This window comes from Dioscorea cayenensis, chromosome 11 (genome assembly GCF_009730915.1).
Source record: "Dioscorea cayenensis subsp. rotundata cultivar TDr96_F1 chromosome 11, TDr96_F1_v2_PseudoChromosome.rev07_lg8_w22 25.fasta, whole genome shotgun sequence".
Lineage (NCBI taxonomy): Eukaryota > Viridiplantae > Streptophyta > Magnoliopsida > Dioscoreales > Dioscoreaceae > Dioscorea > Dioscorea cayenensis.
The window spans coordinates 12,258,003-12,285,339 of NC_052481.1; the positions used below are offsets into that span (position 1 = coordinate 12,258,003).

Genomic DNA, 27,337 nt, shown 5'->3' on the forward strand with positions numbered 1-27,337 from the left:
GAGGTTAGTCAATGGTTGTGTGGACTTCGAGAAGTCCTTGATAAACCTTCTATAAAACCCTGCATGCCCCAAGAAGCTGCAGACCCCCTTTACATTTTTATGGTGGAGGAAGCTTCTCGATTACCTCAATCTTTGCCTCGTCCACCTCCATCCCTGCTTCTGAAATCTTACTTCCAAGGACAATGCCTTCTTGAACCATGAAATGCCACTTCTCCCAATTGAGGAAGAGGTTTGTTTCTTCACATCTCACTAGAACTTTCTCCAAATTATTCAAACAACTGTCGAAAGAGTTTCCAAATACCGAAAAATCATCCATAAATACCTCCATAATGTCCTCCAACAAATCATCAAAAATGGCTATCATACAATATTGGAATGTAGCTAGTGCATTGCACACCCCAAAAGGCATTCTTCGGTAAGCAAATGTACCATAAGGACAAGTAAAAATGGTCTTTCCTGATCTTCTGGAGCTATAGGGATTTGAAAATATCCTGACATACCATCAAGGAAACAATAAAATTGATGCCCTGCTAAACGCTCCAACATTTGATCTATAAATGGCAACGGAAAATGATCTTTGCGAGTGGTGCCATTTAGTTTTCTATAATCAATACAAACTCGCCATCTTGTAGCTGTCCTGGTCAGAATTAACTCATTCTTTTCATTGATTACCACCATCATGCCTCCTTTTTTCGGAGACACTTGAGTTGGACTCACCGATGCACTATCAGATATGGGATAAATAATTCCAGCATCTAGTAGCTTCATTACTTCTGCTTTGACAACTTCCTTCATGTTTGGATTTAGTCTTCACTGTGGTTGGATTACAGACTTGTAATCATCTTCCATTAAGTTTTTATGGGTGCAAAAGGACGGATTTATGCCCTTGATATCTGAAATCTTCCATGCAATAGCCAACTTATGCTTTTGTAGCATACTAACAAGCTTGTCCTTTTGCTCCACCGACAAATTCGAGGCTATAATCACCGGAAGTTTAGATTCTTCCATCAAGAAAGCATACTCCAAGTGTGCTGGTAAGGTCTTGAGCTCTAAGGTTGGCGGTTCATCAACTGACGGACGTAACCTACTCTCCTTCAACCTGTCAATTTCCTCAAACTCGTCCGTTTCCTGCTCAACTTCATTCTTCCCATCTCCCAACTGTGAATGTATTTCTGTATGGTAATCAACAACTGTCACTGTATTCAAACTGCAAATCTCCCCTACTGAGAAAAGTTCCTGTGTTTCTTCATAATAAAATGAGTCAAACTGATCGAGAACTGCTTCCAAACTTTCTTCTAAATGATCACTCAATGATGCCAATGTGGACCTCTAAAATTGATCCAGCACACTATTTAATTCGTAGTCCAGCTTCTGAATTCTGGCGATGTACTCTTCAACTGATTCTTCCACGACATGTTGAATGGTATCCGGCTCTTGCAAAAAGTAGCACAGTGTGTCCGGTACTGCAAATGCTTGAACTTTCTCCTCTACATTTTCAACCATTCTGGTGATGGTGTCGATTAATTCGGGTATGTAAATCATTCTTCTGAAATGAAAGAAAAGGAGAACAAATTAGAACGATTATAGAAAAGAATATGTGAAATATAATGGATAAATGAATAGCTAAGAAAACAAAAGTGCAAAGTATCTCTAAACACCTCTTCCCCGGCAACGGTGCCAAAAATTTGACAGGGCTCCCCGTAAGTGCACGGAGTTGTCGAAGTAATAAATCGCAGGTGAGTGGGGTATCGTATCCACAGGGAAAAGGGAATAAAAATACCTAATTTGCTTCTTAACTATATGAAAGATGAATAATGATATGTGTGACAAGATTCAATTCTCAAAAGTAAGACAACCCAAAAGAGAGCAAAAGTAAAGGAGAAGGTAAGGCAATCGATAAAGATAGGGTACCTGGGTATTGATCCACCTAGGAAAATCATTTCAAGTGTAAGAACTCTCTATTATGCTTCCTAACTAATGCAATAGTGAGTCAGGGACATCCTTTAAATCATGGCCCCGAATCTAGAGTTAACCAAGCCTAATCCTTTATATATACCGGAGGAGAGGTTGAACAACCTCTCAACCTTGCACTCGTAAGAAGGATTGCATTATGCTTTGGGGATTCCAAGTGATAAATCTCTTCCTAAATGTAGACCTAACCCTTTGTCCAGAAGAAAGTTCCCTAACCACAATTAAGCCCTAGATGCTAAAATCACCTCAACGCTTCACTCCATTGCACTAGCAACTAAGCCCCAGCGGAGTGTCATTCCTTAGCTCATTCGTTCTATTATGGCCACAAAGGATCTATCACACCGGAGGAGAAAGAGGACGCTCCTGTACCTCTCGACTCACCCTTTCAACCCTCTCCAATCAAGCTTTGTCTAACTCTCGTGGTGTGTCACTCACTCACAAGGGTTACCACATGAACTCTCAACCCTAGTGTAACTCTAAGGGAGTATTCAAAAAATCAAACATTCAAGATTGGAACTCACAATAACATCAATTAATTGAAAGCATAATAAAAAGATTCAATGAAACTAATACATCCTAAGGTTCACAAATACACAAGTACCCACTAGGGGTTTAGCTCTCCATGGAGCATAATACAAACGATAATAAAATCAAATGTAAAATAAAACAATCCATATGAAAACCCCCTCGATAGTCGTGGTGATGGTCTCGTGGAGAGTCCTCTACTCGTCGCAAGATCCCCTTGTCCGATATAAAATACGCCTCGCCGAATCAATCCAACGGAGGCTCCCTTACCAACCTTCTTCCAAAGAGATGATGATGTTGGAGCCGTAGAACCTCTCCAAATCCCTAGCCAATACTTCTCAAACCCTAGCCGCAGTTCTCTCTCATGTTGGGTAAAGGATGGAGAAAAGAATGTTGAAATCGGGGCTGAAATCGGCCTTAAATAGGGTTAGAATCGGGATTCCACACGGGCCTGTGGAATTAATGCACGGGCGTGAGGAATTTCCACATGCCCGTGTGGCTCCTCTATTTTGCTCCTTCTTCGGCTAGTTGTGAACAGTACCTGCTATAGTATACTGCTGTAGTAACAGCCTGAAATACTCCCGAATCCATGCTTTCATCGAGGTAACGTAAATAGGCACACGTTCACGTCGTAGATTGTCTTGGTTCTTCAATAAACGGTCACGTTGGTGAGATCTTGCTAAATATACACAAGCTGGAATACTAGGATCTGACTGCCTTTGTGCCCCTCCAAATCATTGCCTTAGCTCGAATTCAAGGAGGTTGGCACACATTCTAGCATTCTAAACCTGACTCATGTCTCCGCGTTTGAGCCTTCTCAAGATCTCCTCCAAATAATGCGTAAAATGATCTACAATGGCTTCTTTTATAAATAATCGGCCTCACAACACAACCTGCATAAAAGTACATAAATACACACGTATTTGCGCTAAAACCTGGCAAAAGTAATGCTCATCATAAGGAAAGAACGTTTCACATTTGTTTCGTTGAATCTCTTTATTATGCTTTCAATTAATTGATGTTTATTATGAGTTCCAATCTCATATGCTTGATTGTATGAATACTCCGCTAGAGTGACACTAGGGTTGAGAGTTCTTCTTGGTAACTCTTGTGAGTGAGTGACACACCATGAGAGTTAGACAAAGCTAGATTGGAGCGGGTTGCGAGGGTGAGTCAAGAGGTAGCAGAGTATCCCCTTTCCCCTCCGGTGTGATTTATCCTACCTCCACGTTCCAAGAGTTCTTTGCAGCCGTAGTAGAGTGAATGGGCTAAGGGATGACTTTCTGCTGGGGCTTAGTTGCGAGTGCAACGGAATGATTCGTTAAAGTGATTTTAGCATCTAGAGCTTAATTGTGGCTAGGGATCTTTCACTTGGACCAAAGGATTAGGTCTATACATAGGAATAGAGTTTATCATTTGGAATCCCTAGAGCTCATTGCAATTCTATACGAGTGCGAGGTGTTGATATTGTTCGATTTCTCCTCTGGGCATGTATAGAGTTAAGCATGGTTGACCATAGATTTGGGTCTATGCAATTAAGGATTTCCACGACTCACTATTGCATTAATTAGGAAGCATAATAGAGGTTTCTTGCACTTGAAACGATTGTCCTAGGGAGAACAATATCCGGGTACCCCATCTTTATCGATTGCCTTACCTTCTCCTTTACTTGTACTCTCTTTCTTGTTGTTTTTACTCTTGAGAATTGAATCTTGTCACACATATCACTATTCATCTTCCACATTAGTTAAGAAACAATTTAAGTGTCTTTATTCCCTACTCTCTGTGAATACGATACCCACTCATCAGGGATTATTACTTCGACACACGTGCACTTGCGGTGTACACGCATATTCAGACGTGTCAAGTTTTTGGCACCGTTGCCAGGGAGTAGGTGTTTAGAGATACTTTGCACTTTGTTTTCTTAGCAATTCATATATTCATTCTATTTCATATTTCCTTATTCAATCATCGTTCAGATTTTGTTTCCTTTCTTTTGTTGCAGCTCCAAGTTATGACCCGAGGGAACCCCTCCATACTGATTGAAGGAGATCTTGAGCTCGAATGTACACTTAGAAGAAAAGGGAAAGTACCTGTGCAAGAACAGTCTAATCTAGCTGATTTGGAAGTAGAAGAATCTGAAAACATGGTAAAATAAAATGAGTAGTAGCAGATATTATCCAATTATGCCAGGACCTTCAATATTGGGGACACAATCGAGCATTTTGTGTCCCCTGATTACAGCTCAGAACTTCGAGCTGAAGCCGACATTCATCCATATGTTGTAGCAATCTGTACAGTTCAATGGTTGGGCCGATAAGGATCCAAACAATCATATAGAGAACTTTCTCGAGGTGTGTGATATGCTGAAGATAAATAGGGTAACAGATGAAGCCATCAAGTTGAGGGCCTTCCCATTTTCCTTGAAAGGGAGAGCGAAGCAGTGGCAACACTCATTACCTAGAGCATCAATTATCACATGGGAGGAGATGGTAGAAGCTTTTCTTGGCCGTTATTTCCCTCCCAAAAAATCTGCAAAGCTTAGGAATGAGATCTCATCCTTTATACAATTAGAATTGGAGTGTCTATTTGAGATGTGGGAAAGGTTCATGGAGCTCCTCAGAAAGTGCCCGCAAAATGGATTCCCGAAGTGGGTTATTGTTCAGACCTTTTACAATGGTCTGAATCCGAGTACAATTCAACTCTTGGATGCGGTAGCAAGAGGTACCTTAGTTATTAAGACCCCCGGTGAGGCCCGTCAATTAATTGAATAAATGGGGTTAAACAGCTACCAGGGGAATGCCAGGGAGAAGAAAAAGGTGGCCAGTCTTCATTAGATAGATGCGGTGACTTCATTGGCGGCTCAAGTGGAATCATTGAGTAAGAAGTTAGATCTTCTAACTTCAGACATAGTAGCAGCCGTGATTACTTGCGCCGGGTGTGGTGGAGGACATGCTCCCTCCAATTGCCCGATATCTATTGGTGATGCATCTTCAGTTGAGAACGTCGATTTTCTAGGTAATAGAATGAGGACTCAAGGGAACCCATACAACAACACCTACAATATGGGTTGGAAGAATCATCCCAATTTCTCGTGGAGCAACGAAGGTCCACAAAAGGCCATGGGGCCACCGGGTTTCCAACAACAAGGCCCAAATGTGAAAAACAGAGTTTCAGGTTTGGAGACCCGAATGACCGATTTGATAAAGGCCTTAACTAGGTTTGTGCAATCATCAAATACAAGGTTTGAATCAATTGAGGCTACACTTCACAACCATACCACCTCCTTACATAATCTTGAACATCAAATGGGGCAGATTGCGAAGTCCTTATCGGAAAGGCCACATGGAAGTTTGCTGAGCAATACCGAGACCAACCCTAGAGAGCATGTGAAGGCGATCAATTTGAGAAGTGGTCGTGAGGTCGACGGTAGGCTTCCGAGTGAGAAGCTAAATGAACACGCACCCGAGGTTATAGAGGTTGAAGAGGGACTAAGCAAAGAGAAGGAGGTGGCACGTCCACCTTTCAAGTCAAGGATCCCTTATCCCTCTAGATTGAAGAATGACCGAGGGGATGAACAGTACAAGAAGTTCCTGAGTTTGTTTAAGCAACTCCACATCAATATTCCTTTTGTTGAGGCATTGACCCAAATGCCTAAGTATACCAAATTCTTGAAGGGCTTGTTGACCAACAAGAGGAAGTTAAAGGAGAGTACTTCAATGATCTTAGATGCGTCTTGCTCAGTGGTCTTGCAAAAGAACATGCCGAACAAGAAGAAACACCCGGGAAGCTTCATCATTCCATGTAATATCAGCAATCTAGGTGAAGAAATGGCATTGGCAGATTCAGGGGATAGCATCAACGTCATGCCATACACCTTCTTTCAAAAGCTAGGCTTGGGCGAGCCTAGACCCACTCAGATGACTTTGCAACTTGCGGACCGAACGGTGAGACATCCGAGAGGCATTATCGAGGACGTGCTTGTCAAGGTGGACAAGTACATTATTCCGGTTGACTTCGTAGTGCTAGACGTCAATGAGGATGTGGATGTACCCTTGATATTTGGAAGGCCGTTTTTGCATACTTCCAAGGCATTGATTGACATGGACGGCGGAGAGCTAACTTTGAGAGTTGGAGATGACAAGCTTACATACCGCCTTGCTGAAGCCATGCAGCATTCTCTTAATTTCGATAATACTTTATATTTTCTAGACACTACTGATGAATTGTTGATGAATACATGCAGAAGATGTTCAATCTGGATCAATACGAAGGCTTGTTCGACCAAGAGAAGGACAATGAAGAAGTAATGATGCTTGGTTCTACGGAAGAAGTACCATCTACCCCGGGGATCTTGAAGAAGATGCTCCAGAAATTGAAGACGGCTAGGAGACGCCACGAAAAACACTCCAAGGATATTGGAGACGTGCGTGAACCGAACAATTTGGGTCAACCATTTCAAGGCAGTGCCAAGCCCGAGAATTCAACCTCTACCCTCAAGAGATTTAGCTCATCATGTTTCCAAGCCATGGGTAAGAGGGCAACTTCCATTTATGAGCCCCCGTGAGGTTAGACAAGGTACGTCAAGCTAAATGACGTTAAACAAGCTCTTCTTTGGAGGCAACCCAAGTGTTTACTATTTTCTTAATTTTGTAGCTTAGTGTTACATAAATAAATTGTTGAGTGTTGATGTCTTGATGTTTTATATTTCTGCTGTGTTTTTATCATGGGTTCTCAAGTTCATCGTGTGTTTTCATGTGAATTTGGCAAAGTTTTGGTCATTTAAGCTATTTCTCATGTTTTTTACTGGTATAAATTGCATATTGGGGCAGGCTCTTAGTGTGTAAGCATGTTCAGAAATTTTCTGCAGAGCCTGCAGAGTTTTCTAAGGATCCAGAGAAAACATACGGGCGTTTGGAATTAACACACGCCTGTGGTTTTGTATTGCGAGCTCATCCAGAGATGGCACAAGGGCGTGGACTCACCCCTGTGAACGACCATGCAATCCTCTCACGCCCGTGGGTAATTTCCGCCCGGGTGTGTGAAGTCCTACAGAGATTGGCAAACTTTCCCAAAAGCACTCAGGGGCGTGGACTCGCCCCTGTGGGCGACCTTGTAAAAATCGCACTGGCGTGGGTAATTTCCACACGCCCGTGCGAATCTCTGTAGAGGAACTCTCCCCATCATGAGAAGACACAGGGGGCATGCGCTAGCCCCTATGAGTTGGGCTTGTGACTGCCCACGGCCGTGCAGAATTTCCACACGGGCATGCGGAACACTTAGCAATTTTTCTCAGATGTCCAGAGTAGCCACAGGGGCATGCGGCTACCCCTGTGGGTCAGGCGCACTGGCATGGGTATTTCTCACAAGCCCGTGTATTTGCGTTTAGAGGCAATGAGTGTTTTCCTGAGAGCACACAGGGGCATGCACCTGCCCCTGTGAAGCTTTCCTATGGAGGTGCACGGGTGTGTGTAATTTCCACACCCCCATGCGGATGTACAGAACTCCAAGAGGCGCGAGTACTTTTAAAAGGATTATTGATCCTCTTCACCCTAATATCCTCTTGTTGTTTGAAAGCACTTCTACATTTTTTTCCTGACCTCATAACGCCTATTTGGAAGGATTTTACTTGGTTTCTTGGCCATTTTCAAAGCTTTCTCATCTTAACTCGACGATTATGGCACCCAGGTCAAAGAAGCAAGCTGATAAGCGACTGTGATAGTTGTCCCCTGAGTTCGAGTGATAAGTGTCTAAATGTAGATGTTTTCATGTATATATCGTATTCACTTTGCATGTATTTTGTGAGGTTTGATGCCCGTTTTATGCTTAATCGTCTAATATTTGTTTTGTAGGGCATAAGGAAGCCATGGAGAACAAGAAGATATCATTTGGGCGAAAAAAGAAGAAAACAGGAATTTCATACTACCCCCATACTACCCAGTATGGGGGCCGTATGCACTGTAGCAGCAGATTGATTTGGAGTGTCTGCCCAGATTTCCATACTACCCAGTATGGGGGCCGTATACACCCCGTATGGATCACGAATCTAGGTTTTTTGGGTGCTATATGACCCCCATACGACCCGTATGCCTCGGGCGGTATAAATACCAACTTTTATGGCAGAAAAGGGACTTTTTGGCTGGCCCTTTTCTTGGCCGACTTTGGGAGAGCACTTGGGAGTTTTTTGGCGACCTTAGGGAGGAGAAGAAGGGCAAGGAAGCTAGAAGATCATCCAAGCCCAAGGTCCAAGATTCTCAAGGCAAGAAGGCAACATCATTCAAGCGGAGATCTACCAAGATTTGAAGGAAAGAGACCCGCGGCTAGAGGAAGCGTCATTTGGCACTCCTTTGGCGGGGAAAGTGTCATTCGGCACATTCTTCACCTCCTCCTTCACCATTTCATTTAGGGAGTGTCATTTATGCTTTTGTTTCATGTTTTGTTTGTTTGTATTGCTTGTTGTGGGATAATGACACACTAGACCCCCAAGGGCACCGGTTGTTGTTGAACCTTGGGGGGGTTTTATCATGTATGTTGGATGATAACTTGTTAATTCCATGCTTGGGTAATTTTGAGATCTAGTCCATTGTTTTCATGCTAAGTGCTACACTAAGAAGACATCCGTAGCTCTTTTATGAGTGATGCATGTAGATGTGACTTGCTCGCATGTGTTAGATCATGAATGGATTAGAAGGGGATACTTGTATCATCACTCTGAGAAATTGGGTGTTTGGTAGCCCTCCATATAGGTTTAATACGAAGAAGAGTAGGTTTATTCCTAAGTGAGATTTCCTCGTACTTAATGCAATCGTAGGAACGTAGATTTGGAAGAAATTCCTATCTATGTTTGTATGGGATTAGGGTTCAATCGCCGAGAAATTGGAGTTGTTCTAATCTTGGAATCTCATGGTCCATTTTAACCATTGCATCTTTAGATCATCATCCATGTTGCATGATAACCCCTTAAGGGGATCCTCATCCATAGGCCTTTGCAATTCATTGATTTTCTTGCTTGCTTATTGCTTGTTCTCTCTAATTTGGTCATAATCTTGTTTTAGTTTTAATTACTTTTATTAGAGTAAAACCCATCACTTGAGTTATTAGGCTAGATAATAGCTCGAGAAGGAGTAATAGGAGATCCTTAGCCCCGTGGAATACGATCCTCGTGTCTTCACACGAGGTATTACTTGGCGATCCCGTACACTTGCGGGGAAGCAATCAAGTATTTGGCGCCGTTGCCGGGGATCTTAAGGAATTCTAGGAAACTTTTAGATTATTACTCTATCCATTTTTAATTTACTTGTACATATTAATCTTTATGCATATTATTATTATTTTATTTAACTTTGTTCTTTATATATATCCTCTTTTGTGCAAGGTATAATTTTCTTGCCAAATGTATGGGGCTTACAATCAGTCAAGTTCTTTGTGTGAGCAACTACAAGGAAAGAAATTTAAACCCGAGGATGTTTTTGCAGCATTCATGCGAAGCCTTGAGGCCCAATTTTTACTTAAGGACATTAAGCTCGGGACTCATTCCAAGGTCACAAACACTTGCTTGGTTAATATAAACACCCAGTCTGAAGGACAATTTAATGAATTGAGCACTATTTTAAGAGATGTCCAAGAATCCTTCCATAGTCTAGAGAGACGGGTTGAAGAACTTGCTGAAGTAATGACCAAGAAACAACCAATTCATGAGCCACAAATAGAAAGTCCAAGTACAACTAACAATGAAAATGAAGAAAGTAAAGATGAAAATGAGGTGGAAGAAATTGTTGATGCTTTGGAGGTTGGAAGTGTAGAAAATGTGGCATAAATATCCCTTGAGCACGTCCTTGGCATAGAAGTGAATGAACACACCAAGCACAAAAGAGAAATATCCAGAATAGTTGAAGATGTGGATAGGAAGTTAAAGCCATTTAAAAACCCACCTATGCCTTGGTTGGATGATTCTCAACCAAAAATTTTTCCATGGAAGCCCAAACAATGTCTATGGGCAATTCAAGAGCATCTAACATTGGTTGAGGAGCAAAATTTGGGTAGGTCATTAACGCCATGCAAAAATCCACCCATGCCCTGCTTGAGCAATTCACAAACGAAGCTATTTCCTTGGAGGCCCAAACAATTTTCTAGACTGCTTGAAGAAGATCTTACCTAGGGTGGAATAGAAGTGGAGAGGATGCTCAAGCCATCAAATGACCCACCTAAGCCACGAGTGCATAAGTCCCGGCCTAAACTTTTCCCTTGGAGGCCTAAAGGTACCATGTCCAAGGTCTTCACAAGCTCATCATCCCAGAAGATAATTATTTTCTTTCATGGAAGTAGATATGCTACATGTATCCGAGATGAACACACCATTTTCAAGCCTCCTTAGGTAAGAATAAGGTACGTTAGGCTTGTGACATTAAACAAGCGCTTCTTGGGAGGCAACCAAAGCATTCGGGGGTGTTTTCTTGCATTTTTTGTACTTTAGGTCTTAGTTCATTTCAATTTTCATATTTCTTAGACTTGCTTGTGCTTGAATAAATTCATGCTCACTCACTTAGCACATTGTTCTCATCGATTTAATTGTGGTGTATTTGTGCAACTTCTTGAGAAACTCATGTTTAGGTGTCAATTCATGCTCTAGATCGTCGTTTTATTCATTTCAATCATTTTTAGAAAAGTCTTCGAACTTGCTATTTCATTTTTACATCATTTGAATAAGGATTTTGGGGTTTAGAGAGCAAATTATAGTCATGCGGCCATCCATAACCCGTAAGGAGGCCGTCTGTGCCATTTGGGGCACCAAACAGAGCCTCGGCTTTGTCCCAGGCGGCCCCCCAGACGGCCCCCCATACGGCCCCCCATACTGGGCCGTCTGTGACACCATCCAGAACACCCGAGAAGGCTTCTCAGGCCATACGACCCTCATACGGGCCGTATGGGGGCCGTATGGCTCAGTTCTAGCCTATTTAACCCTCCTCTCTCTTTTCTCTCTTCTCTTTCTTCCATTCTCTTGTTTTCTCTCTTTTTCCACCGATTTTTTCTCTTCTTTCTCACTCATTTCTTAGCCAAATCTCCTCATTTTTTTCTCCTAAATCTTCTCCTCATCCATTTGAGACATCGATCTAGTACTTTTTCTCAAGTTTAACTCTAGTTTTCTCAAGATTTCGTCGGTATGCTTTTTCAATGCCCTAGTTTTATCTTTTTCATTTCTTGGGCATTCTTGGAGCTTTTGTGTGTAATTTCTTTAACATTTTGCTTGGTTTGTATGGTGTGATTGTTATGGATGAAGTCTCCCTTGAATTTATGTAAAACGTTTTTCGATTTTCATGTTTTTGGGAAGTTTCTTTCGAAATCAACAGTAACCATACGGCCCCCATACGGGCGTATGGACACGTTACATCATATTTTTCATTGTTTCTTCATCCCATGCACTAAATTTTGAATTATATTGGATTCCTCTATGCTTTATTGGGTTTTTCATGTTTCTTAGGAATGTTGTGGATGAAGAAATTGACAATCAACCATGGAGTGATATTTGCACCACATGGGTGACCAGATGGAACAAGTTGTCAAGTTATGATGAGAGACCTAATTCTAAGGACAAGGATAAGCATGGAGACTTTATTTTATTGTTTAGACTTTATTTTCGAGTTTTTGTGTTCTCTTTGTATTTATTTTTAGTTTTTGCGTGATCACTCCCCATCTCTCATTTGTAAATTTTTGTGGAATGATAATGTCCCCTTTTTGCCTCGCAGGGCATTGAGGGAATTTGGTGAGCTTCCCTAGTTCTCAATGGAGGTCGGACGAGACATGTATTGCTCACCACACCTTTTGTCAAGTCATAACTCACGGCGAGCACAAGTTGAATCGGGGAGTTCATTTTCACCCTCCTTTATTATTTGCATTGCTTCATCTTGCATGTTTTTCTTGATTAGTGTACATTGAGGGCAATGTACAACACTAAATGTGGGGATGGGTGTATTTCATGTTTTAGGATCATTTGCTGCATGCTAGTGTTACCTATGATGGCTTTGTTCATTCTTGTAAGATCCTTTTAGCTTGGACTAATGATTGATGTGAGTTACTTGTTTCTATGCTTTATTGAATCCTGTTTTACCCCTAGTATTGTCATCTGCACTGAATTTTTTGTCGATGCCCTAGGAATAGCCAATGTGACTACTCTCTAACTCTCTTGTATGCGTAACACACTATTTTGAGTACTTGGCCTTAGAACACTAAGTTCTTTCAATCAATGGACTCTTAAGAACTTCTAAGTCTTGTTGAGCTAATCCTAATTATGTGGCATGTAGTGTACTCTAAAGATTTGATCTAGGGTGAATGTAAAAGAAAAAAAAATGAATAAAAAAAGTGAAAAAAAAATTAGTCTATGTCAGTATTCCTCTGCTATTGAAGCATGAATGCGTCTATGTGGACTGTAATCGAGTAGTTGGGTAGCTCTTGTGCCTAACCAGCATGTGCACCCTCCAGAAAGATTTCAAAATGATTTTCTTGCGGTCTACGTTAGTCGGACTCGAAAAAAAAAAATTTGAAATGAATGATGAAATGAAAATAAAACCTAGTGATCTTTTTGAGTACCTACCAAAGGTTTTGAGTAGAAAGTGGATTTAGCTTCAAGCTATAGAATTAGAAGGATCTTACTTGGCCATTGAAGTAGCACTTAGTAGTTTAAGACTTAGTATTCTTTGTAAGTGGAGTGATTAGCATCTAGAGCTGTACTGATTGAAGTCCTTAGGCTAGACCAGATCAGGACATATGAGATATAAGATTCACTTACACGGCACAGACATATAAGGGGTGAGACAGGATATTTTTATTATGCTTATTGACTATGACTCAACATCTATGTATCATTGTCCATTGCTTTTGGAGTCTTATATTTACTTGATGGCAGAGGTAATGCATTTAGCCACTTCTCAGTCTCTTTGTTTTTCATGAGTTGTTTGCTTGGGAACAAGCAACGCTTAAGTGTGGGGATATTTGATATGTGTCTAAATGTACATGTTTTCATGTATATATCGTATTCACTTTGCATGTATTTTGTGAGGTTTGATGCCCGTTTTATGCTTAATCATCTACTATTTGTTTTGTAGGGCATAAGGAAGCCATGGAGAACAAGAAGATATCATTTGGGCAAAAAGAGAAGAAAACAGGAATTTCATACTACCCAGTACGGGGGCCGTATGCACTGTAGAAGCAGATTGATTTGGAGTGTCTGCCCAGATTTCCATACTACCAAATATGGGGGCCGTATGTACCCCGTATGGATCACGAATCTATGGTTTTGGGTGCTATACGACCCCCATACGACCCCCATATGACCCGTATGCCTCGGTGGGTATAAATAACAACTTTTATGACAGAAAAGGGACTTTTTGGCTAGCCCTTTTCTTGGCCGACTTTGGGAGAGCACTTGGGAGTTTTTGGGCGACCTTTGGGAGGAGAAGAAGGGCAAGGAAGCTATAAGATCATCCAAGCCCAAGGTGCAAGATTCTCAAGGCAAGAAGGCAACATCATTCAAGGGGAGATCTACCACGATTTAAAGGAAGGAGACCCGCGGCTAGAGGAAGCGTCATTTGGCACTCCTTTGGCGGGGAAATCGTCATTCAGCACATTCTTCACCTTCTCCTTCACCATTTCATCTAGGGAGTGTCATTTATGCTTTTATTTCATGTTTTGTTTGTTTGTATTGCTTGTTGTGGGATAATGACACACTAGACCCCAAGGCCACCGGGTGTTGGCGAACCTTGGGGGGGTTTTATCATGTATGTTGGATGATAACTTGTTAATTCCATGCTTGGGTAATTTTGAAATCTAGTCCATTGTTTTCATGCTAAGTGCTACACTAAGGAGAAATCCGTAGCTCTTTTATGAGTGATGCATGTAGATGTGACTTGCTCACATGTGTTAGATCATGAATGGATTAGAAGGGGATACTTGTATCATCACGTCGAGAAATTGGGTGTTTAGTAGCCCTCCATCTAGGTTTAATCCGAAGAAGAGTAGTTTTATTCCTAAGTGAGATTTCCTCGTACTTAATGCAATCATAGGAATGTAGATTTGGAAGAAATTCCTATCTATGTTTGTATGGGATTAGGGTTCAATCGCTGAGAAATTGGGGTTGTTCTAATCTTGGAATCTCATGGTCCATTTTTACCCTTGCATCTTTAGATCATCATCCATGTTGCATGATAACCCCTCAAGGGGATCCTCATCCATAGGCCTTTGCACCTCATTGATTTTCTTGCTTGCTTATTGCTTGTTCTCTCTAATTTGGTCATAATCTTGTTTTAGTTTTAATTACTTTTAGTAGAGTAAAACCCATCACTTGAGTTCTTAGGCTAGATAATAGCTCGAGAAGGAGTAATAGGAGATCCTTAGCCCCGTGGAATACGATCCTCGTGTCGTCACATGAGGTATTACTTGGCGATCCTGTACACTTGCGGGGAAGCAATCACCGAGAGCATGAGATTTATTATCCCCGAGCATCAGGCTCATTTTGAGCGTCTGTCGAGACTTCGATTTAGACAGGCTCAGTTCTTGGACACGAGTATATTGAGAAATTTACATCAAGGGGATGAGTTCACTGATGAAGTCGAGGATCTCGTTTCAGTAGGTGGTCAGAGGCAGTTATTGTCGATTATTGAGCAAGTCATCCGGGAGCTTACACTGGAGGTTCTGTCGTCATTCGAGTTCGATAGATCCTATGTGATATTCGACGATCTCGACATAGTTCAGTTCAGAGCACTTGGACATCACTATAGTCTGAGTATCACGCAGTTTTCAGTTCGACTCAACTTGTACGAGGAGGCATTTACAAACACTGAGGAGTTTTCTCAGTTACCGACGGATTATTCTGGAGCTCTGACCCTACAGAGAGCTTACAGAGCATTATGTGGTCAGGGCCAACATGAGCCGGGGGTGTCCAAGGCCACGTGCCTTTCGTGACCTGCGTACCGATATCTACATGTCATCATGAGCATATCGGTGAATGGTCATGGTGATAGCACTGTCGTTCTGATCCAACAGTAGCTTTTGTACTTGTATTTGATGATGCAGAGCACACCGATCTATCTAGGGCACATCGTCGCTGAGTACATTCAACATCAGGGCCAGTATGCCAGATTAGGAGCAACCTTCTCGGGTCCATACATTACGAGATTAGCACTGGGTATGGGTCTCTTGGGCGCGATTCGCGGAGCTGAGAAGACGAGTATACCTGTACCGCTGAGCCTGGAGATAATGAGATTGATGGGCATGGTCCATAGGGTTCAGACAGGGGTTTATTCTCTGGTTCTACCGACTCCAGAGATAGCCGAGGAGGAGGATGATGATGCTGAGGCTTCCCAGCCTACCCCCGAGCCTCAGTCAGCACATATGGAGACCGAGGCACCTCGGGTAATAGAGGACCCACTCCCGTGCGCATGTTTTCACTATCTCGAGCCCAAGATCGCTTTGAGAGGCTTGAGAGCGATGTGGGGGTGATACGACCAGAGGTAGCAGAGGCCCAAGCAGAGATTACTGATATTAGGGCTGCGCAGGCCGCACAATATACGGAGTTCATGGCACGTTTTGACACATTACTGTAGATCTTAGAGCGAGATGTCGGCTCATCATTTGTCCTACGACCGAGGACTCCTCCGGCATCTCCTTCACCACCTCCACCAGCACCTTTTGATGTAGCACCAGCAGCAGCAGAGGATCCAAAGCATGACATCGACACTTGATTTTATTTTACTCGTCTTTTATTTCCGCATTTTATTTTGGACTTGTATACTCAGAAATGACTCTCCTTCTGAGTTTATTTTCATTTTGTATCTCGAGTTGTATTCATTGTCTTATCTTTTATATACTCAAGTTATTTTTGTTTATATTAAGCTTCTCTGAACCCCCTTGTGTATGCGTGCAGATGGTCTTGTCATCATGGAAATTAAGGATTAGTCATAGGCACAGAAAAGGTGATTTGGCACTTGGCCGTGTGAGCTTCACGACCCGTTGGAACAACACTCCCAAGGACTTAGCTCCATCAAATGCAACACTAGGGGTCAGGGGAGTATTGTTTTGATTGCTTCTCCCACATATGAATCTAATTGAGTTACATTATGAATGAGCTTGCATGCGTACATTGGAGACAATGTACAACTTAAGTGTGGGGGGAGTTTCATAGCGCACGCATCTCTTTTGTACTATTTTTGATTAATATACATGCTCACATAGCCAATGGCGGTTCACCTTAGTTGCATTGATTGTCTTCTTGAGTTTAGGAAAATTTTTCACATTGAATATTTTCATGCTCTAGGTTTTGCTTGAATTTCTAGGAATTTTCGCCCGATTGACACTTGTTGCACTACTCACCCTTTGCCCTATTGGAAACTCATATTTGATGTATAAGGGACTAGTTTTAGTTGTTTCTTGTGTTAATTCTGAAAAAAAAAATGAAAAAAAAAATGAAAATGAAAAAAATGAAAAAAAAGAACAAAATTGTTTTGTTGTTTAGTTGTGCTTGTTGGATGGAAAGAGCTACCACCTATGATGTATGAAGCTACTCTCATAAGTAAGATACTAGTTATGCCCTAATGAGAGAAAGAGCTATCTCAAGGGATGTGTGAAAGCTACCACCCTGGTAGAAAGAGCTACCACCTCGAAAGTGTGAAAGCCACCTTAGCGGCCGCTTTGGAAAGTTCTACCTTAGAGGATGTGTAAAGCTACTTCCCTTTTGAATTTTTTTCACTTTTTGTAGATAAATAAGTCCCTTATACATAGAACTTTGAGGAGTATACTTTGGGTCGACTTGATTGAGTTCACACACTTACACGATTTCGAGTTTGTCACCTTTTTTATTCAAGTTTTTAGCTAGAGCAGTGATTTTTTCGTATTTAGTGTTGAAATTTCCCATACTTATAGAATGCACTCTTTGTATGCTTTGGTGAACCTAAGGCCAAGCACTTCCAATATTTCCTTCATCTGTGCTTTAATGTTTTAATTTTTGCTTGAGAACAAGCAAAAGCTTAAGTGTGGGGGAGTTTGATAAGTGCTTGTGTGATAAGAATGCAAAGCGTTCTTTCCTTGGTTTTAGCATTACTTTTCTCGGGTTTTGACACTAATATGTGTGTATTTATGTTACTTTCATGCATGTAGGGTTGTGAGGCCGAATATGAAAGAAAGAAGCCAATGTGGGTCGTAAATGCACCAATTTGGAGGAAATCTTGCTAAGGTTCAAACGCGAAAAATAGAAAATAGAAAAACAGAGAATCCACATGGGCTTGTGGAAATTCTACACGCCCGTGTGAAAAATCCACAGGGGCGCTCACACGGGCGTGTGAAATCCCGATTCCAGCCCTTTAAAAGCCGATTTCAGCCCCGATTTCAGGATTCTTTTCTCCATCACAGCAGCTAGGGTTTTGAGAGATATTAGCTAGGGCTTTGGAGAGGTTCTATAGCTCCGACATCACACGGAGTTTGGAGGAAGGTTAGTGGGAGAGATTTTGTCGGCACCAATCCGGCGAGGTGTATCCTAGGCCAGACAAAAGGACCCTTGCGACGAGTGGAGGGCTCTCCACAAGACCATCGCCATGACTAACGAGTGGGTTTCTCTATGGATGCTTTGTTTTTACATTCAATTTCATTGATTGTATCTAGCTCCATGGAGAGCTAAACCCCTAGTGGGTACTTAGGTATTTGTGAACCCTAGGATGTATTCGTTTCATTGAATCTCTTTATTATGCTTTCAATTAATTGATGTTTATTGTGAGTTCCAATCTCGTATGCCTGATTATATGAATACTCCCCTAGAGTGATACTATGGTTGAGAGTTCTTCTTGGTAACTCTTGTGAGTGAGTGACACACCATGAGAGTTAGACAATGCTAGATTGGAGAGGATTGAGAGGGTGAGTCAAGAGGTAGCAGAGTGTCCCCTTTCCCCTCCGGTGTGATCTATCCTACCTCCATGTTCTAAGAGTTCTTTGTGGCCATAGTAGAGTGAATGGGCTAAGTGATGGCCTTCTAGTGGGGCTTTGTTGCGAGTGCAACGGAGTGAAGCGTTGAAGTGATTTTAGCATCTAGGGCTTAATTGTGGGTAGGGATCTTTTACCTGGACCAAAGGGTTAGTTCTGTACATAGGAATAGGATTTATCATTTGGAGTCCCTATAGCTCATTGCAATTCTATACGAGTGCGCGGTGTTGAGATTATTCGATTTATCCTCTGGGACATGTATAGAGTTAGGCATGGTTGACCTTAGATTTGGGACTATGCAATTAAGGATTTTCACGACTCACTATTACATTAATTAGGAAGCATAATAGAGGTTTCTTGCACTTAAAACGATTGTCCTAGGGAGAACAATATCCGGGTACCCCATCTTTATCGATTGCCTTACCTTCTCCTTTACTTATGCTCTCTTTCTTGTTGTTTTTACTCTTGAGAATTGAATCTTGTCACTCATATCACTATTCATCTTCCACATTAGTTAAGAAACAATTTAAGTGTCTTTATTCCCTACTCTCTATGGATACGCTACCCACTCATTTGGGATTATTACTTCGACACCAGTGCACTTGCGGTGTACACGCATATTCGGACGTATCACTTTATCTAACCCTCATGGTGTTTCACTCATCCACAAGGATATCCAAGATAGATTCTCAACCCTAGTGTCACTCTAAGGAAAAATCAATTCAACAATCATTCAAGGTTGGAACTCAATTAAAAACATCAATTAAAGAAACATAATACAGGATCAATAAAACAAAATCATCCTAGGGTTTACAAGTCCAAGCACCCACTAGGGGTTTAGCTCTCCATGGAGCAAGATATAATCAATAATGAAATCGAATGTAAAAGCTTGCAATCCATAAGTAAATCCCCCTCGTTATTTATATCGATGGTCTTGTGGAGTTGCCTCGTCTTCTCTAAGGGTTTCCTCATCAAGCCTATGGTACACCTCGCCAAATCGATGCTAACGAAAGCTCTCCCAATAACTATTTTCTAAAGGAATGCGGTGTCAAATGCCGTAGAACCCCTATAAAGACCTAGCCAAAGCCTCTCCAAACCTTAGCCGAGAGCGCCTTCAAAGATGGGGAAAAAATGAGAAAAAGGATCCCTTAAAATGTATGAAATCATAGCTTTTATAGGCCGTGAAATCAGGCATCCACACGAACGTGTGAATTTTCAGAAGTCGGTTTTGGTTGCTTCCCAGCAAGTGTACGGGATCGCCAAGTAATACCTCGCGTGAAGACACGAGGATCGTATTCCACGGGGCTAAGGATCTCCTATTACTCCTTCTCGAGCTATTATCTAGCCTAAGATCTCAAATGATGGATTTTTACTCTACAAAAGCAATTAAAACTAAAATGAGATTATGACCAAATTAGAGAGAACAAGCAATGGGCAAGCAAGAAATACAAAATAATGCAAAGGCCTATGGATGTGGATCCCCTTGAGGGGTTATCATGCAACATGGATGATGATTTAAAGATGCAAGGGTAAAATGGACCATGAGATTCCAAGTTTAGAACAACCCCAATTTCTCGCGATTGAACCCTAGTCCCATACTGAACATAGATAGGAATTTCTCTCAAATCTACATCCCTATGATTGCATTAAGTATGAGGAAATCTCGCTTAGGAATGAACCTACTCTTCTTCGGATTAAACCTACATGGAGGCTACCAAACACCCAATTTCTCGGCGTGATGATACAAGTATCCCCTTCTAATCCATTCATGATCTAATACATGCGAGCAAGTCACATCTACAGGCATCACTCATAAAAGAGCTACGGATTTCTCCTTAATGTAGCATTTAGCATGAAAAAAATGGATTAGATCTCAAAATTACCCAATCAAAGAATTAACAAGTAATCATCCAAAATACATGATAAATCCACCCCCAAGGTTCACCAACACCCGGTGGCCTTGGGGGTCTAGTGTCATCATCCCACAACAAGTAACATAATCAAGTAAAACACACAAGAAAAAGCATGAGTGACACTCCTAGATGAAATGGTGTAGGAGGAGGTAGAATGTATGCCGAATGATGCTTCCCTCGCCAAAGGAATGCCGAATGGCGCTTCCTCGGCCCATGGTCTCCTTCCTTCAAAGCGTGGTAGATCTCCCCTTTGAATTATGTTGCTTCTTGCCTTGAGAGTCTTGGACCTTGGGCTTAGATGATCTTCTAGCTTCCTTGCCCTTCTTCTCCTCCCCAAGGTCGCTCAAAAACCTCTCAAGTGTCTCTCCGAAATTGGCCAAGAAAAGGTCTAGAAAAAGCCTAGCTGAAAAAAGTCCCTCTTTTCTGCCCTAAAGTTGTATTTATACCCCCCGAGGCATACGGGTCGTATGGGGGTCGTATGGGGGTCGTATGGCACCCAAAAACCCTAGATTCGCAATCCATACGGGGTGTATCGGCCCCCATCTTGGGTAGTATGGAAATGCAGGGCGAGACACTCCAAAACAATCCAGTTTGCTACGAGTGCATACTGGCCCCCATCTTGGGTAGTATGAAATTCCTGTTTTCTTCTCCTTTTGCCCAAATGATATCTTCTTGTTCTCCATGGCTTCCTTATGCCCTACAAAGCAAATAGAAGATGATTAAGTATAAAAGGGGCATCAAACCTCACAAAATACATGCAAAGTGAATACGATAAATATATGAAAACACCTATATTTAGACACTTATCAAATTTCCCCACACTTAAGCGTTGCTTGTCCCCAAGCAAACAACTCATGAAAAACAAAGAGGCGAGAAGTGGCTAAATGCATTACCTCTGGCTAAGCAAATATAAGATTCCAATAGGAATGGACAATGATACATAGATGTTGAGTCAAAGTCAATAAGCATAATAAAAATATCCTGTTTCACCACTTATATGTACATGCGGTGTAAGTGAATCTTATGTCTCATTTGCCCTCGATGCGGTCTAGCCTAAGGACTTCAATCGATACTGACTCTAGATGCTAATCACTCCACTTAAAATGAATACTAAGTCTTAAACTACTAAGTGCTACTTCAATGGTCAAGTAAGATCCTTCTAAATCTATATCTTGAAACTAAATCCACTTTCATCTCAAAACCTTTGGTAGGTACTCAAAAAGATCACTAGGTTTTATTTTCATTTCATCATTCTTTTCAATTTCATTCATTTTTCGAGTTCGACTAACGTGAACTGCATCAACATCATTTTTTTAAATCTTTTACGGAGGATGCACATCTTTGGTTAGGCACAAGAGCCACCCTAACTACTCGATTATAGTCTACATAGGCGTATTCATGCTTCGATGGCGGAGGAATCTTGACATAGACTCATTTTTTTTTCTTTTACATTCACCCTAGATCACATCTTTAGAGTACACTACATGCCACAAAATTAGGATTAGCTCAACAAGACTTAGAAGTTCTTAAGAGTCCATTGATGGAAAGAACTTAGTGTTCTAAAGCCAAGTACTCAAAATAGTGTGTTACGCATACAAGAGAGTTAGAGAGTAGTCACATTGGCTATTCCTAGGGCATCGACAAAAAATTCAGTGCACATGACAATACTAGGGGTAAAACAGGATTCAATAAAGCATAGAAATAAGTAACTCACATCAATCATTAGTCCAAGCTAAAAGGATTTTACAAGAATGAACAAAGCCATCATAGGTAACACTAGCATGCAGCAAATGATCCTAAAACATGAAATACACCCATCCCCACATTTAGTGTTGTACATTGCCCTCAATGTACACTAATCATGAAAAACATGCAAGATGAAGCAATGCAAATAATAAAGGAGGGTGAAAATGAACTCCCCGGTTCAACTTGTGCTCGCCGTGAGTTATGACTTGACAAAAGGTGTGGTGAGCAATACATGTCTCGTCCGACCTCCATTGAGAACTAGGGAAGCTCACCAAATTCCCTCAATGACCTGCGAGGCAAAAAGCGGACATCATCATTCCACAAAGATTTAAAAAGATAAGCACAAGGGGGAAACTAGAGAGTAGTCAACAAAAACACAAAGATGAAAATAAACTAAAGTTCGACAACACAAGTCGGTAGGGTAGAACCATGCCAACTCATCAAAACACAAAAATGCAAAACAAAGCAAATTAAAGTAAATGATAGGTGTCCATGCTCCATCCTTGTCCTTAGAATTAAGTCTCTCATCAAAAAATGACATCTTGTTCCATTTGGTCACCCCTTGTGGTGAAAAAATCAAACCATGGTTGCTTGTCAATTTCTTCATCCCCAAAAATCCTACAAACCATGAAAAATCCATTCAAGGATAGAGGAATCCAATATGATTCAAAAAGTAGTGTAAGAGATGAAGAAACAATGAAAACTATGATGGATAGTGTCCATACGGCCGTATGGGTACTGTTCATTTCGACAGAACCTCCCCAAAAACATGAAAATCGAAAAACTTTGTACATAAATTCAAGGGAGACTTCATCCATAACAATCACACCATCTAAACCAAGCAAAATGCTAAAGAAATTCCACACAAAAGCTCCAAGAATGCCCAAGAAATGAATGAGATAAAACTAGGGCATAGAAAAAGCATACCGATGAAATCTTGAGAAAACAAGCTTTAAACTCGAGGAAATTTACTAGATCATCATCTCAAATGGATGAGGAGAAGATTTAGTAGGAAAAATGAGGAGATTTGGCCAAGAAATGAGTGAGAAAGAAGAGAGAAAATCGGTGGAGAAAGAGAGAAAAGAAGAGAATGGAAGAAAGAGAGAGAGAGAGAGATTATATGGGGGGGGACCCGACCCCATACGGCCCCCATACAGCCCCGTATGGGGGCCGTATGGGCCAAATGGCCCTCTCGGCCGAGAGGATCTGCCCGTAGCCGACGGCCCCGTATGGGGGCCGTATGGGGGCCGTCTGCTACAGCACAGAGCCTATGTGCTCGTCTCAGATGGCTACCATACGGCCCAGTAAGGCCGTATACCCATTAGAATCAATTAAAACTTCGAAAATCTGCCCCCAATTGATGAAAAAATGATATAGAAAGCTCAAAGACTCCTCCAAAAATGAGTAAATTGAATAAAACGACGATCTGGTGCATGAATTAACACCTAAACATGAGTTTCTCAAGAAGTTGCACAAACATACCACAATTAAAATGATGAGAGCACTACGCCAAGTGTGTGAGCATGAACTTATTCAAAAAGTAAAAGCAAAACTAAGAAATACAAAAAAATTTGAAATGAACTATGAACTAGAATACGAAAAAAATGCAAGCAAAGACCACCGAGCAGCTTGGGTTTGCCTCCCAAGAAGCGCTTGTTTAACGTCACGAGCCTGACGTACCTCATTCCTTACCTCATGGAGGCTCAAAGAGTTTGATGCCACCCCCAGTTTCCTTTGTAGCATTGTTATTAAAGTAAAATTTTAATCGTTGCCCATTGACCTTAAAAGTGCCATTTTCCGGGTGGGTTACCTCAACCGCTCCATGTGGGAAGACTTGAGTAACCGTATATGGACCTGACCAACATGATCTTAGCTTCCCCGGAAATAATTTCAGCCTGGAGTTGAACAGTAGGACTTGATCGCCTTCATGAAACTGCTTAGGGTGCTTGATGCGTCTATCGTGGTACTCTTTTACTTTTTTTTATAGAGTTTTGAACTCTCGTATGCCGTGGAGCGCCACTCGTCAAGTTCATTCAGTTTAAGCTTCCTCTTGCACCCTATGAGAGAAGAGTCAAGATTCAGAAACTTAATGGCCCAATAAGCTTTATGCTCGAGCTCAACTGGTAAGTGGCAAGCTTTTCCATAGACTAGTCTATATGGAGTGATTCCAATGGGAGTCTTGTAGGCTGTTCTGTATGCCCAGAGGGCATCATCGAGATGATCTGTCCAATCTCTTCGGTTCTGAGAGACAGTCTTCTCCAGGATTCGCTTTAAGTCCCTGTTGGACACTTCTACTTGCCCGCTAGTTTGTGGGTGGTAAGCTGTTGCCATTTTGTGGGAGACTCCATAGCGCTTCAATATCTTTGCGAATTGGGCATTACAGAAATGAGTGCCTCTGTCACTAATGATAGCACGTGGTGCGCCAAACCTGGAGAATAATTTCTTCAAAAATTTCACCACCACCCTTGCATCATTTGTTTGAAATGCTTGAGCCTCCACCCATTTAGACACATAATCGACTGCCACAAGTATGAACTTGCATCCATGGGAGCTCGGAAAAGGTCCCATAAAATTAATCCCCCACACATCAAAGACTTCACAGGCTTGATTCCAATTTTGGGGCATCTCGTCCCGGCGAGATATGTTACCGACCCGCTGACATCTGTCACAAGCTTGAATGAATTTCTGGGTGTCATGGAATACCGATGGCCAATAGAAACCTGCATCAAGAATTTTCTTTGTTGTTCTATTCGCATCATAATGGCCACCAGTGGGTCTCGAGTGGCAATGTCTAAAAATGCTTAGACCCTCTGCCCTAGAAACACATCTTCGAGCTACCTGATCGGAACAAACCCTGAATAGGTATGGATCCTCCCAGATGTAATGCTTGAGGTCTGAAAAGAATTTCTTTCTCTGTTAATATGTAAACCATTTTGGGATGACCCCACCAACCAAGTAATTAGCGAAATCGGCAAACCAGGGTGGTTCTTTCTCTTCTACCACCTGAATACTATACAAGTGTTCTTTAGGGAATGCGTCATTAATGTCCTTATCTCTCATAGTTTCTGCGCTAGAGCCCTCCAAACGGGATAAATGATCAGCTGCAAGATTCTCTACTCCCCGTTTGTACTTAATCTCCAGGTCAAATTCTTGAAGCAGTAAGACCCACCTGATCAAACGTGGTTTGGCATCAGATTTGCTAAGCAAGTACCTTAAAGCTGAATGATCAGTGTACACCACTACTTTAGAAAGAACCAAATATGACCGGAACTTATCAACGGCAAATACCACGGCAAGTAGCTCCTTTTCAGTCGTAGTGTAATTCGCTTGGCCTCCCGTTAGAGTCTTACTTGCGTAGTAAATGGGGTGGAAATGTTTGTCCCTCCGCTGACCAAGCACTGCCCCAACTGCAAAGTCACTTGCGTCACACATCAATTCGAATGGGGAGTCCCAATCTGGAGATACCATGATCGGCGCTTGAATTAGTTTCTCCCTGAGTGCCATGAAGGATGTCATGCAGTCATTATCAAACTCGAATGGGATATCTTTTTCCAATAACCTTGTTAGGGGTCTAGCAATTTTTGAAAAATTCTTGATGAACCTTCTATAGAACTCGGCATGTCCCAAAAAACTTCTTATGGCCTTCACAGAATTTGGAGGTGGCAGTTTTTTGATGGTGGAAATCTTTGCCTTGTCAACCTCAATTCCATCTTTCGAAATTTTGTGCCCCAAGACTATCCCCTCTTGGACCATGAAATGGCATTTCTCCCAACTTAGCACAAGATTGGTCTCTTCACATCGAATGAGGACCCGCTCAAGGTTCTTGAGGCACACATCGAATGAATCACCAAAGACGGAAAAATCGTCCATAAACACCTCCATAAAATCTTCTACCATGTCTTCAAAGATGGCCGTCATGCATCTCTGAAAGGTGGCCGGGGCGTTACATAGCCCGAAAGGCATGCGGCGATAAGCAAATGTGCCATATGGACAAGTGAACGTAGTCTTCTCCTGATCTTCGGGGGTGAAAGGAATTTGGAAATAAGCAGAGAACCCATCCAAAAAACAATAGTAGGCATGCCCAGCTAACTGCTCTAGCATCTGATCAATGAATGGTAGGGGAAAATGATCTTTTCGGGTGGCATCATTCAATTTTCTATAATCAATGCATACCCTCCACCCAGTTGTTGTACGAGTCGGGATTAACTCATTTTTCTCATTGGTGATTACGGTCATCCCCCCTTCTTTGGGACCACTTGTACAGGGCTAACCCACTCACTGTCTGATATCGGGTAGATAATGCCCGCGTCGAGAAGCTTGATGATTTCTGCCTGTACCACTTCTTTCATATTTGGATTGAGTCTTCGTTGTGGCAAGGCTTTGGGTCTGTGATCATCTGTCATTAGAATTTTATGAGTGCAAACAGATGGATTTATCCCTCTAATGTCAGCGATCTTCCAAGCAATTGCTCTCTTGTGTCTCTTTAGTACATCCACCAACCCATTCTTCTGCTTAACTGTTAGGTTGGAAGCAATGATGACCGGAAGTTGTGTATCTTCTCCCAAGAAGGCGTACTCCAGGTGTTCAGGTAATGTTTTCAACTCCAAATCTGGTGCTTCCTCAGTTGACGGCATCAACCCTCTGTTCCAAAGCCCATCACCCTGTTCGGATTCTACCTCTTCTGCAGACCCTGCACTCTCATCAGAACTGTTATCTGTACTATGAACACGAAGTTCACAACACTCGGGATTACTTCTAAGACCATCATGCGGCCCAAACTGTTGCCCCAAGGTGCACACCTGTACCCTTGCTGACACTTGGCCCATTTCAGCTCGGTCCTCCAAGGTGGGATTCATGGTGGCCAACTGTTGACCCTCGGTGGTCAAAACAAACTATTCAATTGGTGATGTGCTGCCTTCACTCACTGATCGTGTTCCACTTTTCATAAAGGTCTCGAACACTGTGTGCCAGCTACAACCATCAGAAGATATGCTAGAATCCCCAGATAGCAGCAGAGTATATAAATGGTTGTCTCGAGGGTATGAAAAATGTTGCTGAGTCTGCAAATTCATCCAACCATCAAATCTGTGTACGCAATCTTCCAACTTGATGTTCGGATTAGCCATGATGTATGAACGAGACGGATGTGTCATGCATCGTACCTTGCAAAACCAAGAAAGATGATAGAAAGTTAAGATCGAAGGAAAAGAAAAATAACGATA

The 27,337-nt window shown here is 41.9% G+C and overlaps 1 protein-coding gene and 1 non-coding gene across 2 annotated transcripts; both read right to left on the bottom strand.

The window, feature by feature from the left end:
* Window positions 1-810: 810 nt before the first annotated feature.
* On the bottom strand, window positions 811-26,971 carry LOC120271614. Its single transcript, XM_039278290.1, has 5 exons — window positions 26,453-26,971; window positions 25,093-26,381; window positions 24,091-24,543; window positions 1,348-1,546; window positions 811-1,236 (listed from the first exon to the last, which is right to left on the bottom strand). The coding sequence occupies exons 1-5, from the start codon at window positions 26,969-26,971 to the stop codon at window positions 811-813; spliced, it is 2,886 nt and encodes a 961-aa protein (XP_039134224.1).
* Window positions 5,034-5,140, bottom strand: LOC120272743. The gene has a single exon (XR_005540283.1). It is a non-coding gene; the product is annotated as a small nucleolar RNA R71 (small nucleolar RNA).
* Window positions 26,972-27,337: the final 366 nt, after the last annotated feature.